Below are 18,536 nucleotides of genomic sequence, written 5' to 3' on the forward strand. Positions count from 1 at the left end.
GGCATCTTGTCTTTTTTGCGGTCAATTAAGTTGAAGCAGAGCTATCTTGCAGAAGTATGTGATGACACGGTAGCTCCTTCTTCATATTATGGCGCTGACAAATCCTAGCATGTAAACGTTGATCCTTCAGCGTGCCGCAGATTTCTGAATCCCTTTTTTACTTTCCTTGTATATCCGTGGAATCGGCTTTAAACAGCTTGAGCTGGTTAAGATGTAGACTTTTTTTTCCAGCTAATCCATTGTAATTGAATATTAGCCTAAGTTTGAGCTCGTGCTGGAATTATGGTTTAACAGGTTTCACAGGGTGTCACTTTCAGTCAGCTCAGGAGTGTGAAATGCATGTGATTCTCTCTGTGTGGCTGCATGAGTAAATAACTTTTGAATTAAGTCTTGTGCTAATCATGTTTAATGAATTGAGCTAATTGTAATTGGGTACAATTAGACAGAATTTTGCTAAGCAGAAAGCTTTCACAGATATTTTTAAATCTCTCTCCTGGAGTCCTCTTTGGTTGTGTGACAAACTGTAACTAATGTGCTTTTCAAATGAGAGCATATGCCTCTCTTTGGATTACACAGGGAGGACATTTACAGAAGTTTTTCATGCTTTCTCAGTGGAGGGGTGGGAGTTTATCTCTAAATTGGATCCACCTGAAGCAGAAACCTCAGTGAATATTAAAATGTGTGTCTGCCGTATGAGAGAAAGCAGGAGGGATGGGAGGTAGAATTGGTGGAGGACCTGTCTTGCAAACAGAGATTGTTACCGACAGCCACAGGACTATTTGTGCTAATGATATGTTCCAGAGTGTGTCTCTACAATATGCAGAGCTCTTCGCCTGAGGGCTTCTCGCATGTATAACTCTTTTATTTGTTCAAATCTCTTGGCTTATCTCACTGAGACTGCAGAGAAAAATCACTTTCACATTGTAATCCAACCAGCAGCTCTACGCTGTATCGTCATTTAAATGGGATGCAACTTGCTAGCAAAATATTCATAATGTTGTGTTTACTTTTGTCTCATGGTTTAACCCTGCAGCTTTTGTCTTTCTTTCAACATTCCCTTCCATCTGTTTTCAGTATTTTGGCATAGCTTAGTTTGTGGATGACTGCAGATGAAACAGTAGATGAACGTTATCCTAAGCTCTATATGAGAATCAGATAAAGTCCAATGTTTCTTTGATTTACCCTTCATATTTGGTTCCTTCCAAGTCATCACCCAAACCACCCTCTATCTTGATAAAAAAACACCCCCTCTTACTGCTTTAAAGGTGAATCCTCCAATCATCTAATGCTTCCGGAGATGTGTTCACCCTGGCACTAATGTGGGAGACTGGTTCTGCTGGGGTCACAGCCCACCAAACAGACACAGAGCACTCAGCAACACACTTTTCATCTTCCGCAGGTGGGGAAGTGGAGTGCGTCCGGAGGTCTTAACATCACAGAGGTGCCGAAGCGAAAAGGGATGAACATCACTGACTCACTGGCGAACCGCTCCCTCGTCATCACCACCATACTGGTATGTCACATGTAGCCTAGCATACGACTGTTCTGCCTCTTTTGTCCTTCCTTTTAATACATGAAATTTCAAGCTATACCATTTAGTTTTATGCTTAAAACATCAGCTGTCAGCACAAAAAATAAAGGTTATGAACAAGGCACATACTTTTTTTAAAAGAACATAACTGTTCACTAAACCCAGAGATTGTCCATCAAAGCCTAGCAACTATAACAAGTAATCACAGGCTTGACCAGCTTTAGATTTCCCCACACTTTGAAGAGAAGTGCCTGGGGCTGTGGGGGTGCTGCCTTAAAATGACACTTATTAAGCTTTGGTTACAGTTAGGGGAGTTGAGTGAGACAAATATTTCAAGACATTCAATGATGAATATGCAATGAAAAATGCTTGGCAATAAGACAGTGTACAGATCAGAAAACTCACAACTAAGAGGGTTATGTAATTCTATAAATGCTAAGACATAATGGTGGAGGTGTGTTTAATATTGTCCTTTGATGTACTTCACTAAATTACAATAAATATAAATGTTTTGTTTAAAAAAAAAAAAAAAAAAAAAAAAACCTTTTTGCCAAAACATCAGTAGGTACCGCTCATGAACTCAGAGCTTGACCCTCAATAAAGGATTATTGTGAAAGTGAAAGACAGAATTCATTTGATAAAAGCACGAGATTAATGCTAAGCACTCCAGGAATTTGGAAGGTGGTGAACCTGTGTGTGTGTGTATTTAATCTTTGTGAGCCAAAAATGAGGGAGTTAGAGTTAGGAATCATTAGAAAATGGCATGCTTTCATTTACGTATTTTACAGACTGAGTGAGCTAATATGGCTAGTTAGCTTCTTTGTTTCACTCCAGCATTGCCCAATTTGTTAATGATTTGTCTCTACATTGTTTTTAGAATTTAGTTTTCTTAAATACTACTGAGAAAAATAAAGTGGTCACCAAGTGCGTCCCAATTTAAGAAAACCTGTTAGCTGGCAACCTGCTAGTGGAAAAAGCCAGAAACAATTGTCTTTTCATGTTTTCAACAGCTAAGAAGCTAAGGAAAAACTGCTTTCATCTTAGCTGTTGAAAATATGAAATGACAATGTCTGAAGTAGATCTGTCTCAAACCAAATTAAATCCTATCATAATGAACAGCATGCACAGAGAGCTTGACAAGTCAAGCCACTGCAACTAAGGAAGCAGAGGGTAAGCTAACAGTCAGTCTTGAGTGATGGATGATATACAAAAGCTACATCGCAACCATATGAAGAGAGAAGATTGAAGTAAAAAAATATGATTACAGTAAGCAGAGAGACACAATACATGTTTGCATTAATTATATGTATGAATAGAAAGGACTGGATAATATTTTCCCCAGCTCCACATTCCAGTCATTCGTAGAACCCTGCTCAGTGTACTTAACACTGTCAGAATGTCAGCCTCTCTCTGTGCTGATACAGACGTTCCTCTGTGCTCTTTTCAGGACAGATATACAAGCCACAAGGATAAATACTATCATTACGCCTATTGGACAACAAGGCTGTAATTATGACAAGTGAGGTCATGGTGGGGCATAATTAATGCCTATCAGGCCCCATCTATGTTAATACCATGTCAAAGAGGAGAAATGGACAAGGATTTAAGTGGTGTGATGAACTAGTGTTGATTCGTGTTGGAGTGCTGTTAATGTAGAAGAGTTTCTCTTGACTTCTTTGAGTGTTTCAGTTGCATTACAAGTTTCCAAAAATTTCAAGTTAATTTTCGCCATAAAGTGCATTTGACTTTTTATGACGCGCTCCTTGATTTGCCGTTTCGTTTGGAATCATTAGTTTAAGATGATAAAACCGCCTACTCCTTGGTTTGCAGAAGAGAGTTTCAACTTTAATATCAATCTCTCCTCTTAGTGTAATGACACTGCATCAAACTGATTCCAGTGATGCATGAACGAGACGTCTGACAGCTTTATCGTGATAACTTTGTCGAAGAGATTAAGGCACTTAATGTGTTTTCCCACTTACATTAATTGTTTGCACTCCATTGCCTGCGATGTCTCTGCGCAAGCCCACCTCCCTCCTCTTTCTGTTCTGCACGCCCATGCTGCGACTGTGAGGGTAGAAGTGGAATAAACACTTTGATTTGAGTCCAAACCTTGGGGAATAGAGAGAATTGGGAGGCTAGAAACAGATGGTAATGACTTTTTCCCTTAACATGCAAACTTTTTGATCAAGTTAATTGGACAACTTGAGCAAAGTTTGTAGCGTAGCGCTTTCTCTCTAAATGCATTGTCATCAAGTATTCATAACTTATAATTTATTTAAAAGGCCATCCTGATTGTAATGTTAAAGTAGCTTTGTTTCAACACTGCAAACAATCAAAGATGTTTATCTGCACTATTTTCTCTGAGTTATTTCAATGCTAAATGGTCAATGTGCTGCACTTATGTCATGTTACCACTCAAAACACATAATGCTTATTGCTTTCACAAACATCCGTACACTAATGAAGGTGCCATGCAAGGTCCATTGTTGAAAAAATATTCTCACACACTACAGACTGTGCCTTGAAAGCCAAATACAATAAGGGATTGAACCGCCAACTTTCTAAATGGCACATGACCCTCTCTACCTCCTAGCCACATTTACCTCCTAATCCATTAGAATCAATGAAAACTCAGCACTATGTGGTGCTAATTCCGTTTACCTTGCTCTTTTGCCAGCAAACAGAGTGCGTCATTTTTTTTGGCTGTCACCATTTCCACCCTCACCACGTCCACCTGAAAAACAATTTCCTGTGGGGATAAGAGGACTGTGACTACCTATTTTCTACTCTTTGACCATTTCTATTTACTTAGTGGGAAAAAAAGAAAAAAAAACTGTAAAAACAAGGGGTCACCTTCACTCGAGAATCAATTATTGTGCTTCTAAGCTCAGTTTGTAAATTATACATCTGGCTATTGGAAGCAGTAAATTGTATTACAGCCGCTGCATAAATGGACAAACATGGCTTGAAATACACAGCAGGATCTGCAAGTGAATCTGGCAGGGGAATGGTAAATGGGCACTAAATAAAGGAAATCATTTATGAGCTATTTGGTGTTAGTCATTGTCACTGCAGGCGTCAGCTCGGTTGCTCTCACTTGGAGGTTGGTGTCAATTGATGAAGGCAACGATGTGGGCATGTTCCATTTCACTGCGGCATTCTGTTCCTAATCAAGCTTTTATACAGACCAAATTATGAGCAGCCAGGCAGGACATTATAGGCCAGTAAAAGGTGTCAGCTACCTGACCATAAAATGAACAGACCAGGGCAGAGAATATTGGTCAACATTAAGCAGTGCGGGGCTTTGTTAGCTATCACTGATAGAATTAACATTCTTTCGGCTTGCATTACTTTTACTACAGAACACAATAGCTGTAGCCTTTCAGATTATAAGACATTCCTTTACATTACAGTCTTACATTATATCAGCTCCCTTCCAATGATACGTCAATGCAGGAAAAACCCCACCCTTCCCTCATAATTTAACTCTCTCTGTAGTCGCACACTGAACTGGAATTCTGCTGTCACTGCCTGTTAAATGCAACAGCGACTCATCAGCCCAGATCACTTTGCCTCAATTAGATGCACGGGCCGAAACAAATTGAAAAAGCTGACCTCACCATTGCTTTTCATTTGATCTTTTGGGTCTGTGCAGGAGGAGCCATATGTCATGCTTAAGAAGTCTGACAAGGCGCTGGTTGGGAACGACCGCTTCGAAGGGTTCTGCATCGACTTGCTCAAAGAGCTGGCCAACATCCTGGGCTTCACGTATGAGATCCGTCTGGTGCCTGATGGGAAATATGGCTCTCAGGATGAGAAGGGCCAGTGGAATGGAATGATCAGGGAACTTATTGAACATGTAAGTTTACTTTGTGTGCTTCTTCATTCTCCTTTATAAATAAATGGGGTGATATCTGGGGAAATATGGTAATGTTTATTTTTGGAAGGCATTCACCCTTGTCAAAACTTTTTTTTTTTACAGATTCATAATGTATTCTGCAAAATCTTGTAAATGTCTTTCAATTTCAAAAATCCCATCCATCAGGTAAAAAAGTCAGGTTTTAAAAGACTTTTCCTTTTATATTCTAACTATGTCTTTTCCTCTATTGTATAGACTGCCTGTTAGTCTAGGGTGGTACAAAATGGTACGACAAAAAAGCTTCTTTTCTGAGGGTTTTTATTGTACCATTTTTACTGCTATTAAATCCTAAATGTGTTTACAATTTAAAAATCTTAGAAAATTCTTTACATTGTGTTCAGCGGTCAGCAATGTGTAATTTATGTGCAGCTGTGAAGCTCTTTGTTGCACCACTTTATTTAAACCACCACTTTGGAGTTGAGTCTTGAGCTCATATTCTTCATACAAGCTATGAGTTATAGATGGAGCCACTGCCCATCACCGTTACTAACTTATGGAAACATGTGCCCATTACCTCGTGGTCATTTATTGCCTGGCAACAGGGAGTGTTTTTAATGAAACCAACAGTTTATAAGACGTGCTTGTTTAATAGTGAACCACATTTCGTCAAATGTGTCACAATGACGCTACAAAGTGGTATTCAGCATGCTCGGTGCAGTGAAATGGCCACTTACTTCTTTGAGAGCCATCTGCTGGTCAAATACTGTAATGCAACGAATACCTGTATTTATAATGGTAAATTAGTATGCAGGACTGAGCTGTTGAGTTCAGTTAAGAACTTTTGGATGGAAAACGTTATCTGCATTTAGCAGAAAACCCAATACAGGGTAACTTAGGACATTGTAGCAGCACACAACCAACAAAAGAATTAAAGCAATCAGAATCTTAAGTAAAAATATCAATCAAGATTTACAAAGTTGTGATCACAGTGTTCTTAAAATTGAATTCTTGCTCTAGAGGGTATAATTTCCATCCAAAAGGAAAATTCCAAGATGGGGTGTTGAGAGCTGGGCTGACCGATTATGCACAATTTGATCTTTGTGAGAAACCACTCATATTGCTTGCCGATGTGATTTTAGATTGGATGAATACTATAGGGCACACAGCTCACTTTTAACTGACAAAAAGGATACTAAAAGTATGTCTTATGCACCTCATGTTATTGCATTTACTGTTTCAACACGAGAGTGGTATCTTTTGATCTACCACCAAGGAATAAAAAAGCTCAAACCATCTAATATTTGAAGTTTCTTACACTGCAGAAAGTGCTTTGTATCATGAGGCAGACTTAGAAAGCATGCCATTGAACTGAGTTGCAGGTTATGTCCTCTGCGTGGGTAGTGATAGAGTTATGATTGAGTACAAGTCAGGAAGGGCCTGCGAAGCTGTCAGTTACATTTATGACACAATTATGCCAAGGTTGCCTAAAAGTTACAAGTGTATTGATGCCACTCGGAGACAAACGCCTTGCTTCAGCTGGATAAAACAGAGATCCGATTTGCTATACTGAATGTAGTGCAAGGATGCAGAAGAAAACAAAAGCAATCACCTTACTGAAGCATGTCGTGGGCAATCGCAGCTGTCTGTGTCAAACTTAAAGCCACAGCCACCACGGAACAGCCTTCCATTCCAGTGATGGTGGCAATTCTCCGCTGGCATTTCATAAGTGTCCCTGTCAGTGCTCTCTCTTTGTCCTCAGCCCCATCGGGTCAGCGCTGTACTCAGCTGAAAACTTGTAATAGCTTAAGTGGCATTTAGTGCAGGGAATCGTATGGCAGGAGTCAATGGCTTTGGTGCTGAAAGGGTTGGGAAAGGTGGGCTCCCACTGCAGCACTTTATTTCTCCATCCAAGCTTTTTGCTAGATCCATGTTAATAACAATAACCTTGAGGGGAACAAATGGATTACTAAAGGCAGGGAATGCTGGCACAAAATGGGGATGCATGACTCCTGCATTAAACAGCACATCGCTCTTTGTATTAGTCTGTTCTTTGGTTTAAAGGGAGAGTGCAGGTGGCCACAGAGAGTCCGCTCATTATCTTGCAGCCGAATCGGGAAAACATTGAGTGTTGTTGTTTGTGACATAAGGTTTACATGTGTTTGGTGAAGATGCAGCATCTGGTGATTGAGACCTTGAGAATGAGCTGGCTGTGAATATGAATATAAGCTGTTGATCACACACACATGCACACACACACACAACAGCTCTCCTTGCTTATGTGTTATAGGAGAGACATTTAAATCAGCAGATTTATACCCTTAAAGAAAGCATCTATTTTTGAATGTGCATCTACATTTTGGCCTTTCTTCCTTTAAGGTCTAACGCTTTAATAAATAGCAGAAGAAGTGAAGATTAGAATCTGTGCTTATTGCTTTTACTGCTCCTTATCGCATGACCAAGGACGCATGGCTTCTCTTTGTGGATTTTTAGTCGGCTCTATTTTGTGGTCTGGTGCCTTTCCTACTTCTGCCGGTACGGATAAGCTGATCGTGATTCAGCAGACCTGAAACATAAACTTTAAGACAAGCTTAAGAGATCTGACCCTGGAATGATATGAGAGGTCGGTATGGCTACAAATTTCCTGAGAGTAAACCTCAAACTACTGCACTTACTTCCCTGAGGTGACACTTTTTTGCTGGATTTCTGCCAAACTCTAACTGGAACTTTGACTGTAAGAGGTTATATTCCTTTTTGTGTCTTCTAGAGGCTAAAAAATGATGTTAACCCTTTACCAACTTGCTTTAGTATTTTAATCCAGAGGGTATAAGATATGAAGACAATTTATTAGGTCCCTTTTGTTAAAAAAGGTGAGGCTTGGATAATATCTAAGCTAGAAAAAAAGGTGAAATAAAAGTCTTGTGCATCCACACTCCAAGCTTCGTAGGTAAAACCTTTTTTTTCTTACATCTTTTAAAAAAAAAAAAAAGTTTTTAAATCAGCTGTATGCTGTCATTTACTGCTCCAGTTCATTGGTTTTGACACAATGAAAAGGTGACGTGTGTGAAACACGCGTGAGATTTTTTCTCTCGTCTTTTTTTTGCACTTTCCGGTGCCTGTGGTGTCGTTAAGCAAACCTTTCTGGTAACTGATGTGTGTAAATGAGAAACTGCAATGTTACGAAGTGCTACGATTTATTGCTGTGCATCATACAGCCTTTACTTCCCTCTGTGTAGTAACAGAGCTCTGCAGTGCCAAAGGGCATTGTTTGGAAGGTGCTAAATGATGCAACAGGCCTTGTTAAACTTGATTTAGTCACAATAGATGATCACTTTAATCACGCTGTGATGCAAATGTTAATAGCGTGCTTAACACATCATTTATATCTGTCATGGCAATTAATATTTGCCTGGCAGATACACCACAAGGTTGTAGTGAGCTCATGTCCCCATTCAAACAAAGATTTATGTCTGAGTAGAAAAAGATTTTTCTAACCTAAGTTTTTTTGTGTAATTAAGGAAAGAATGTGACTCCAAGTGGATAGACAAGTGTGATTTTGATTTGATTGGGGAGAGCAGGATGACCTGCTAGTGTGGGAGGCTGACCCAAAGCAGTGGGGGCAAAAGTTCAACAGCCTCAACAGCAAATGTGCCTTTCTAGGCTGCCAAACCCCCCTCTGAGTAAATCACAGTTCCAGGCCACCACGCTCTGCATGCTCTGCTTATGCAAAGCAACTATTTCTTGATTGCATTGCATATGCTTCAATCATTAGGCCTTTGTGTATTTGATGTGAGACAGCGTTGCATAAGCAGGCCCAGGCGTGTCTGTGCTGTTGTGCTCGGAAGTGTCACACTGTGCATTGATTCCCCTCCTTGGATTTTTGTAAATGCATGTGCGAGCAACCAATCAGACATCTTTCAGTCCTCTTATCCTCCCTGTAACAATTACCTGTATTATTTAACTCCTGCATTGTTAAGCAAAGTGTTCAGCTTCAAATAACCTGTATTCCGCTAGCAGCATTTTTTTTGTGCTTGTAGCCCACAATCTAGATTTCAAAGCTCTTCTCCACACTACTTACTTTTGTCAAGTAACTGACAGTGGGGAATGCTCTCCTCTGATGATCAATCAACAGCACCAAGAGGCTGACTGGGTTTAATCCAATGGTTAAGTAACATCAGTCTCATTGTCGATAACAGCCAGGTAGTTTCATTATCGGAGAAGTAATACAATGACATGACATTAACAGTGATTACCGGTCTGCTGCAGTTAAAAATCCACTTTTATTCTGTTTGGTTTTAATTTTATTCAGCTAAAATGAAGATTTCAGACAGAGGCTGAAATAGGAGCTTTATAAAACACCTGGGTGAGGGAAAATAGGGATTTCTTTTTACTGCAAGTCATTTTCAATTACTATTAAGGTAACAGAAGTACAGTAAAAAGCTGAAAATAAAACACAGCACCCCTGGTGGTGGTGTATTAATTGAATTAATACACTGGTCAATATATATATACATAGTGTTTTTAAAGAAATATAAAATTTCAGTGTTTCTGAACACAAACTAAGCAGTGCTGTCCTGGTTTCTCTCTGATCTTTCAAAAATCGAACCAAAAAAATTATATGGGTATGGCACTGGAAGCTACATACAAACTTTACAAATCCATCAGGCCATCATCAGGTGAGGAGGTCTGCAGGGAGAACACCACAAAGGCCGCCATCTGCGAACCCAGATAACACTGAGCCATGTGGCACTCAGCGGGGCACTATCAGGTTATCTCGCCCGTGCCCAGTTTGTGTGCCGAAGCAGTGAGCAGAACAAGGACATGCGGCATGTATATTAGCCCACCGTAGGGATGTCTGGAATCACACGCTGGTTGATCTTCCGGCTGAGTGGCAGGTTGGTTCAAAGCTGCAGTTGGCAGCTGAGAACAGAGGGAGCAGTTTGTGATGTACAAATTTGAATAGTTTAAGGAAGACAGCAGACGCACTGCAGGACACATCGGTTTTCTCATCTTCCCATCTCTTCAGAGGCCACCCTGTATTTAGCCACCATGGGGCTGTCTGCAGGAGTGTGTCATTGTTTCTTTCTGACCTTTGTTTACTGCTATTATCACAGGAATCAGGGGAAAGAGCTGTCCTAGCCACAGGGAAAGTTAAATCCATGTTAAGAATAGCCTCAGGGTCTGGAACTGGGTATTTATTCTTAAAAAAAGGCCAATTCAGCTCACTTTATTTATTTATTTATTATAGTACCATGGGTATCTGAAGGAAGGAGACTCAAGTCTTGCAGTTTTTGTCTGCCGCCTTTGCAGAAAGTTCCTAAACAAACATGAGATCTCATTTACTTGGCGGAAATGCTGTAACATGAACTGCTGCAAGAACAAGGCCCGCTCCTCTCTTGCTGCTCAGCATGTAGGAAGAAATGAAAGCCTCCCTTTGTGTGTTGCATCTCTTCTCGGTGGAAAGAGGTATCCGAGCGTGAACCAAGCAGCTGGTTTCATTAACCTCCTGTCCAGCCATGGTGCAGAGGAGACGTGTGGGCCGCCAGTGTAAATACTAACCCTCTGAATATGCAGTCATACGCATATAATGGATGACTAAGACTTGTACACGGTTCTGGTGACACTAAAAGAATGGCTTTATACAGCAGACTGGGCTGTGTGTGATACTTTCCAAAAAGAGTACTGCATCAGGGAAGCAACAGAAATAAAATTAACATTGATTTTTACTACAGTGTTTAAAAAGTTTTTTCAAAGACAAAGATCACTATTAACTTGTAGTCTGTAGCATGGGCAAGGCAATACAGCCACAGAAAGACCTTTGTGACACATTATTATCACCAGCTTTGTTGTGACCTTATTGCTAGCCTTAGCAAGCCCTTCTTGCAGTTTAAGGCTCATCTTGGCTGGTTTATTACCAAAAATTCTGCATGCCTGGATCGTATTAGTCGATCAAATACAAGCTTTTGAATTATGAAAAGGTGAGCTCTTTGGCTTTGTCGTTTCTGTCCCCTCAGATTGCCCAAGAGTTAATGGCTAGCAAGCAAAGCTTGAGAACTTTTAGGGTCTTACATTTTCACAATCTTACTCCAGAGTCTATTCAAGGCTGCTTGCTCATTAGCAGTAAACTTCTAAAGAGTCTGCACGTTTGACAATTGATTTTGCAGTTTCCTTGCTGACAAGCCAAAGTTCTGGCCTGACTGTATCAAAAGATTAAAAGTTACTATTGCAGAATTGTTCACAGAATTTGTCCAAATGATGAGCTGTATGGAACAAACTCCATGAAGGCTCATTAAACTATTGTTTGAGATTTCACTCAAAATCACAACTGCACAAACACAGCTTTACAAGAAGTGAGGTCAGTATGAAGTATCCTTTTGGCATCATTAATACCTTTTTCTGCCATGTTTCAGGGTTGCAGAAGTATTCCTGTCTTGACTATATTCGTTGACCAATAAAATTATATTCAGGACAGATGTTAGCCAAAAAAAAAAGGGTTTCCACTTTTTCTGTCTTTTCCTCCCACAGAGGGCAGACTTGGCCGTGGCTCCCCTCACCATCACCTACATGCGTGAAAAGGTCATCGACTTCTCCAAGCCCTTCATGAGCATGGGCATCAGCATCATCTATCGCAGACCCAATGCCACCAACAGCGGCTTCTTCTCCTTCCTGAACCCCATGACTCCTGACATCTGGGTCTACATCCTGCTGGCCTACCTGGGTGTGAGCTGTGTCCTTTTTGTCATTGCCAGGTACGTGCATCAGACTATTTTGTCCTGTCAGTCCTTCGTGCATATCCCCATGAGGTCCATCAGTGGACATAGTAATTTACTCTGCTATCATTGCAGGCTGGGTAGAGGCCAGTATCTCATACTGTGTTAGCTGCTACGTAGAGATGAAGTCAGTTATGACTGCATAGGCTCTTAACAGCTCAGCAGCAGAGGAGGGATCAAAAACACCTTTCACGTGGGTTGAAAAGTCACAATTAGAGTGCAATTTCTTGTTTCTTGTGTGAGGCCTTTGGAATTGGTAATATGACTTTAAATTATGCACCTTAAATCTATCATTAAAAAAGATGGTGATGCAGAAAATTATAACTCCTCTAATATATTGAGCGGTACAAAGAGGAAATATTACACACACCTGATCTGAAATTGCATCAGAGGAGATTATTTATAGGTAATCATCAGCATTTGCATAAAAACATGAAATTCTAGGCATAGAATTATCATGGAGGGAGATTATCTGATTGATTGCATGAAAAAGTGTCTCACTTTTTCCATCATGAATATGTTGAATATCCTGTTAGCATTATTGTCAGTGTTTCCTGCTGCTTCTCATGCAAAGTGGTGCTTGAGGAAGTTCTAGAAAAGCGGGCACTGAAAGCAGTTCTGGGGCTTGAGAGCAAACAGCTGCACTGCTCTGTGCTCATGCGCTTTAGTGGGACCAAACAAACTCTGGAGTGGCTTCACATAAGCACAAAATCATCTTAAATTGTTGCATCAGTTTTTTCATACGGAGGCCAGCATGGGGAGCTGAAAAAGCAGCGGCCCCTGAAAGTGCATCATGTGAGCTGAAAACAGACAGCGGTGAACAATAAGTGGGTGACTTCAACACAAGTAGGTAATTTTAAATGTTGGACAGGGTTGTTGAAGCATTACCGACAAACTTATCCAGAGATCACTTTGGCTTTCAAAAGCACTGCTGCAGCATTAGAATTATGTTTCAAGGTACTTTATATTTATTTTTCCAGAGGCACAGTTTTGTCTCCAGCAATGCACTGCACAATGCACTCTTATTCTTATGTGTCTTTTATAACAGGCCCAAAACAACTGTTTATTTATAGTGAGTGTTATAAAGGAGAACATGCTACTCAGATTTAATACATATGATACAAGCTACAAACACGGAAAATGCTGAAATGTAATTGTGAAATGAAAATTATCTATATCAAAACATACAAACACAAGGTGTTTTCAGTTTATTTCAGTCATATAAAGGCAAAACAGTGGATAGTCTGAGACTGGGAAGAAGATTTGAAACTGCACCAGCTTTGATTAGAGTTCAAGTACAGATGCAAAACAAGAGCAACTGCAAAATATTATGGGTGCTTGCAAGTTAGTTCACGGTGCTTTGAACAGTTGAAATCATTTAGTGAATTGTCCCATGGGAGATTTAGACAGCAAAATAGAGATTAAGAATATAAACCCAGATTAACATAGTGTTATGTAACACTGTTAATCTGGGGTTATATTCTGATGATTAACAGGTGATACAAGCTTTCAGGTGCTTTTCAAACTATTGCTTCAAAATGAACACCCTCCCCAAATCTGGCTCACAGTCAAAAACCAACAAGCAATATTTGCCATTTAGCTGCTCAACCTTGCGTTGACATTGTAGGATTATTGAGCAATTATAAAAAGAAACATTGACATTCTGATTTGCTTTTGTGAGAGGTGCCGGGTATGGATAACAAGGAATGTACTTGTAGTGGAGTTTGGAATAATGGCAAAATGTTGCTTTGCATTAGCTTTGTTGTGATCAGGCAAATTTAGCAGCTTAAAATACTGTCACAGCTATTGCCATCAAGTCTGTGATCATCTTTACATTTTGTGTTACAGTATGAGAACTTTTAAGTATAATGCTTCAAAGTGTGTGTTCTAGCCCTGGGAGCTTTTCTTTTATGCCGTCAGATAATGTTTTATATAGGTTTATTCAGCATGCAGTCAAAGAACCTATTGTTACATTGCTGTAAAAATAAATTCCATAGCTCTGTCTCGATTTGTGGTTCTTGGGGTCCATTTATCTGCAGTTTGGATGTGCATGAAGCCTCCCCTATTTCTGAGGCCTCTTCACTATCACAAATTACTTGACCATGGCTTTCAAGTTAACATTAAAGGAAAAAAAAAAGAACAAGACTAAAATATTAATTAAAGTGGTAGGCAAGCTCTACATTTGTACAACAGATGCCTAAGGCTTCTCTGATGTCTGCAAATGCAGTTAAAGCCACATGACTTGGGAATATTAGCAGACGCTTTGGTACGAAAACACCATCAGTGTTTTGCTGATTTAATTTCACTGCAGAAGAAAAGAAACTTAGTGGTCTTAAACATCCTGGAAAGATGTCCGATTGCTTAAGTAAGAAGAGTAACACTTCGATGGTGGCTAGAGACGACTCCATTACAAAACTGTTTCATCAGTCCTTCAGTCATCAGTTTTTTTAAGGGTTTGATTGAAATAGACTGCTGACATGCTAGAACATATTGCCGCAGCATGTAATTACATTGAAGTGTATCTATCTCTTACAGATTTCAGCCAATTGAATCTTTGTAGATTAATCTCACTATGATCCTCAGAACTGAGAATACACACCAGAGGGTTCCTCATTGTCTTCCTCAGTGTTACAGACCATTATAGAGACTTATCTGTTTTTCCTTTCAATCTTCACTTTCTACTGTATCTCATCAAAGTAGCAGATACGCCACATTTCAAGCAGATAGCAGAGTCTAAAGGATCCAATTCCACTCGGCAGAGCACTGAGGAAAAAAAAAAGCCAGACAAACCATTCCTCACATTTCATAAATATAGTTTTCAAAAGAGATGCTGGTGACATTTAGCATGCTTTATCTCAGCATCTGCCTCAAAGAGTGACTCAAGCATTCAAGGTGTGCTGCATTTTTAGCAGATGTCAAACTAAATGGCACGAGCGTGAAGAAATGCACGCTTTCTGGTTTCATGTGACTTTGAAAGGAAGTGTATGTGCCTCAAATTCTCAAACATGACATTTAAAACCCTGTAAAAATTTATAGATTATGTGCCTCGTTAGCCACTTTACAGTACAGAGAGCGTGAGACACACGGGGGAGAGTATCTGAAGGTGAGGCAGAGCCATGATCAGTTGATTTCAGAACGCTTTTATGATTATAGTTTGGCCATATTTAACACTGCATATAAACATTAAAAAAAAAAAAAAAAAAAAAAAAAGAAGCAGTGTGGTCTTTTAAACACACACAATCTCAATGTGTTGATTTGAACAATATGTCAGTGGCTTTGTTAAATTTGATATCTGTCTCACTGCAAAGAATCCAAAGATATAGACAGAAAACTATCCCAGAGATTCACTCTTTTACTCCACTTTATCCAATTTCAGTGTTTTGTTTTGGTTTAAAAGCCTTCAAATTTAAGGTTTCGGTCAGCTTCTGCTCCTCTTGTCTAGTATTTAACCACGACGGCTGCAGAAAGCTTGCCAAGGTTGTGTTTGGAGTTTTTTTGCTGCCTGCAAGTGACAGAAAAAAAACTATTTTTCCCACTGCAAAAAGAACTGTTGCACTAGTTTTGTTTCTCCAAACCAGAACTTTGAGATAGATTTTTCAACTCCAAAAATGTCTCTCAGGTAATATGGATCAGTTTTTGGACTCTTTAGGAGGAGGAGGATGGTGTTGGATGATAAATATAACACCATTCCTTCATTTTACCACAAATCAACACAGGGGGGTTCATAAACAACATCCCAACTTTTATGTTTTGTCCCCAGGTTCAGCCCTTATGAATGGTACGACGCTCACCCCTGTAACCCTGGATCAGACGTAGTGGAGAACAACTTCACCCTGCTCAACAGCTTCTGGTTTGGTGTTGGCTCCTTAATGCAACAAGGTATGGTGCCGCACTCCTCCTCTTCCTTGTCAAAAACAATACCATCACACCACCACCCTCTTTTCCGGTGCACTGCTAGCTTCCACTATCTGCCTCTTCAACTGACAAGCTCCATGATTTCCATTCTGTGGCTGTTTCATAAGACATTTACCTGTCAAGAACAACTGCGAAGCTCGGTCTTACGCGACAAAGGCAGGCTGTTGTCACCTACCTGCTGTTTAAAAAGGGAAGAGTAGGTGCCAGGCACTTGTCAGGGATTGTCAGCTGAGGATGGAAAACATTGCCGCATTTATTCCCCCATAAGGCAAGCACTGGCCCTGCTCAAGAGCTCTCTGAGTGTCGGGATGTAAAGGGTACGTCGAGGAACATGTCTGACAAATACCAGCTGTCAGTCATGCAAGAACTGGCTTGTGTGATGCTTTCAGTATTTTAAGAACTGGCTGCAGCTTTGACCTGCAGTGGGGAATCCATATGTTTCAATTCTAATAAGTAGCCAACCATTTAACAGCTTCTTTTTGATATATTTTTTATGCTATCTTAAATTTTTAAACCAGCCAGAGCTAAAGAAGTATTTCTTCTTGCAGCACAGAAATCAAAATGCAATGTTAAACCTTTCACTGCTGTTTAATTCAGCCTGTGGATCAAACCAAAGGGATACAAATCAGCTTTCACTTGCTAGGTGTCCCTTAAATGTCGGTAAGCAAATGAAGGTCCTGAGATAACATAATGAAGTCAACTGTGGAGGAAAAAGACCCAAGTAATAAAATGTTTAACCTCAATGTAACAAGACAAATCAAGGAGGCTTAGTAAGACTCGGCAGTGGATCTTTTTGCCCGTAAGGATAGCAAACACATTCAGCAATTCATTAAGCACAGAGGCTCGGCAGCACTCTTGTGAAACTGCATCGCAGCACTGCCAATTTGCCGGAGCAGGCAGAGGGCTGCGAGTGTAGCAAGCAGCAAGCCGGGAGGGAAAGGGGAGAGGGAATCAAAACAAAATGAGCTAGTTAGTAGCCTATATCATTGCTCTAAACGGGGGGAAAGTCCCCATTATAATTTGCACCGGGGCTCACAGTGTTGTCACTCATTGCCTAAGCTCCAGGGTTTCAAATATTTACAATAATAAAGCCCCTGCAGCTAATCAGTTTTCTATAATGTTCACATTAGATTATCTGCATTAGGATGACATATTTGTATATGTTTGTGTTGCATAACTGTTTCAGCAAAAGCGTGGTAGAAAATATCTTGAAAATGATCTCCAACATTCCATTTGTCAGAGTTTAAATTTGACACAGACTGTTTCTGGCTTTCCGTGACACCCATCCGTGCTACAGTACCTTGTAGCACACGCTGCACGGTGGTATCTGCAGCGAGGTATATTTTGTCGGTGTCACATAAACAGACATCCCCTGCTTGTCTGCCAAACACAGTGACAGCAGCTGAGACGGAAGCCATTTCCTTGACGTGTTTAAAATGCAAATGGACGTGTTTGAGAGAAAAAAAACTCCACCAGCTTGTCTGTGGGAGGGAGGTGTCACAGACAACACAAAGAACACAAAATGTGAGGAGGTGCAAAGGCAAACACGTCGTGTGCTTCAAATGCTTTCCTGGGGGCCTCAGTAGGCTTTTGCTCACAACAAACATATGTCGCATCATTCCCCGCAAATTAGTTCCCCCATAAAAAAATAATTTTCAAAGTATGTTTGATTTATGAGTTCACTTGTTTCTATTTCTTTCATTATCTCTGATGTTTTTGCTTGATTTTCTGAAAATATGTCTACTTTTGCTACCAAGATGCAATGTTTAAAACCTGAAATATCATTTTGTTTGAGTGGCAGTAGCTTAGTCCATGTGCTGGTTGCTTATTCAAGTGCAGCGTGAATCACACAGCATGGAGAGTGAACTGAAAGCGCTCTTGGGCACCAAACCCCTAGCTCAAAGGCAATTCGGCAGCCCAGCACAATCTACTGCATGTCTAAATCTCCCGGATATGTACTTGAGGTGTCACTGTCTGAAAATCAACACAGAGTGCACTGATTGAAGGTTCAATAAAACAATTCTTTTTTGAAGTCCTTCTACATTAATTGTTCTTTTGTGACTTGTGACAGATTATTTTCCCTCTCAAGAAATTTGAGTTGTGACTTTTCCCCTCCTGAGATCTACGATAAGATTTACGTGTGATGGAATAAACATTTCCTTTCATAAGTGTCACTGTTTAACAGCAATTAACAAATAGTAAAGCCTCCAGCTCAGGAAGGGAGTTTTTGCACGATGACTCCGCAGGGAGAATGCTAAGTGCAGGTAATCATCCCCACGGGAAAGCCTCCTTCTCTCATGTTAAGGTGAGGCATTGCTAGTGGGAAGAAACAGTTTCAGAAAACCAGGGCATTATGTTTAGCTAGATACATTACTGAATCCACTGAGAATGTTTTTTTTTTTTTCTTCTTTTTTTTGGAATGGCATTTCAAAAAGCATCATTAGCTAGAAAACACTCTTCA

The 18,536-nt window shown here is 40.1% G+C and overlaps 1 protein-coding gene across 1 annotated transcript in view; it reads left to right on the forward strand.

Moving 5' to 3' along the window:
- Window positions 1–18,536, forward strand: part of grik3 (glutamate ionotropic receptor kainate type subunit 3) — a 107,809-nt gene that overhangs the window by 80,287 nt on the left and 8,986 nt on the right. Inside the window, exons 9-12 of the mRNA XM_074682882.1 lie at window positions 1,400–1,513; window positions 5,190–5,393; window positions 11,916–12,139; window positions 15,921–16,039. Of these exons, the coding sequence (XP_074538983.1) occupies window positions 1,400–1,513; window positions 5,190–5,393; window positions 11,916–12,139; window positions 15,921–16,039 (661 nt within the window). The remainder of the gene's footprint in view (window positions 1–1,399; window positions 1,514–5,189; window positions 5,394–11,915; window positions 12,140–15,920; window positions 16,040–18,536) is intronic.

This window comes from Halichoeres trimaculatus, unplaced genomic scaffold, assembly GCF_033239565.1.
Source record: "Halichoeres trimaculatus isolate MK-OKI-2021-1 unplaced genomic scaffold, fHalTri1.1 fHalTri1_scaffold_12, whole genome shotgun sequence".
In the NCBI taxonomy this organism is placed as follows: domain Eukaryota; kingdom Metazoa; phylum Chordata; class Actinopteri; order Labriformes; family Labridae; genus Halichoeres; species Halichoeres trimaculatus.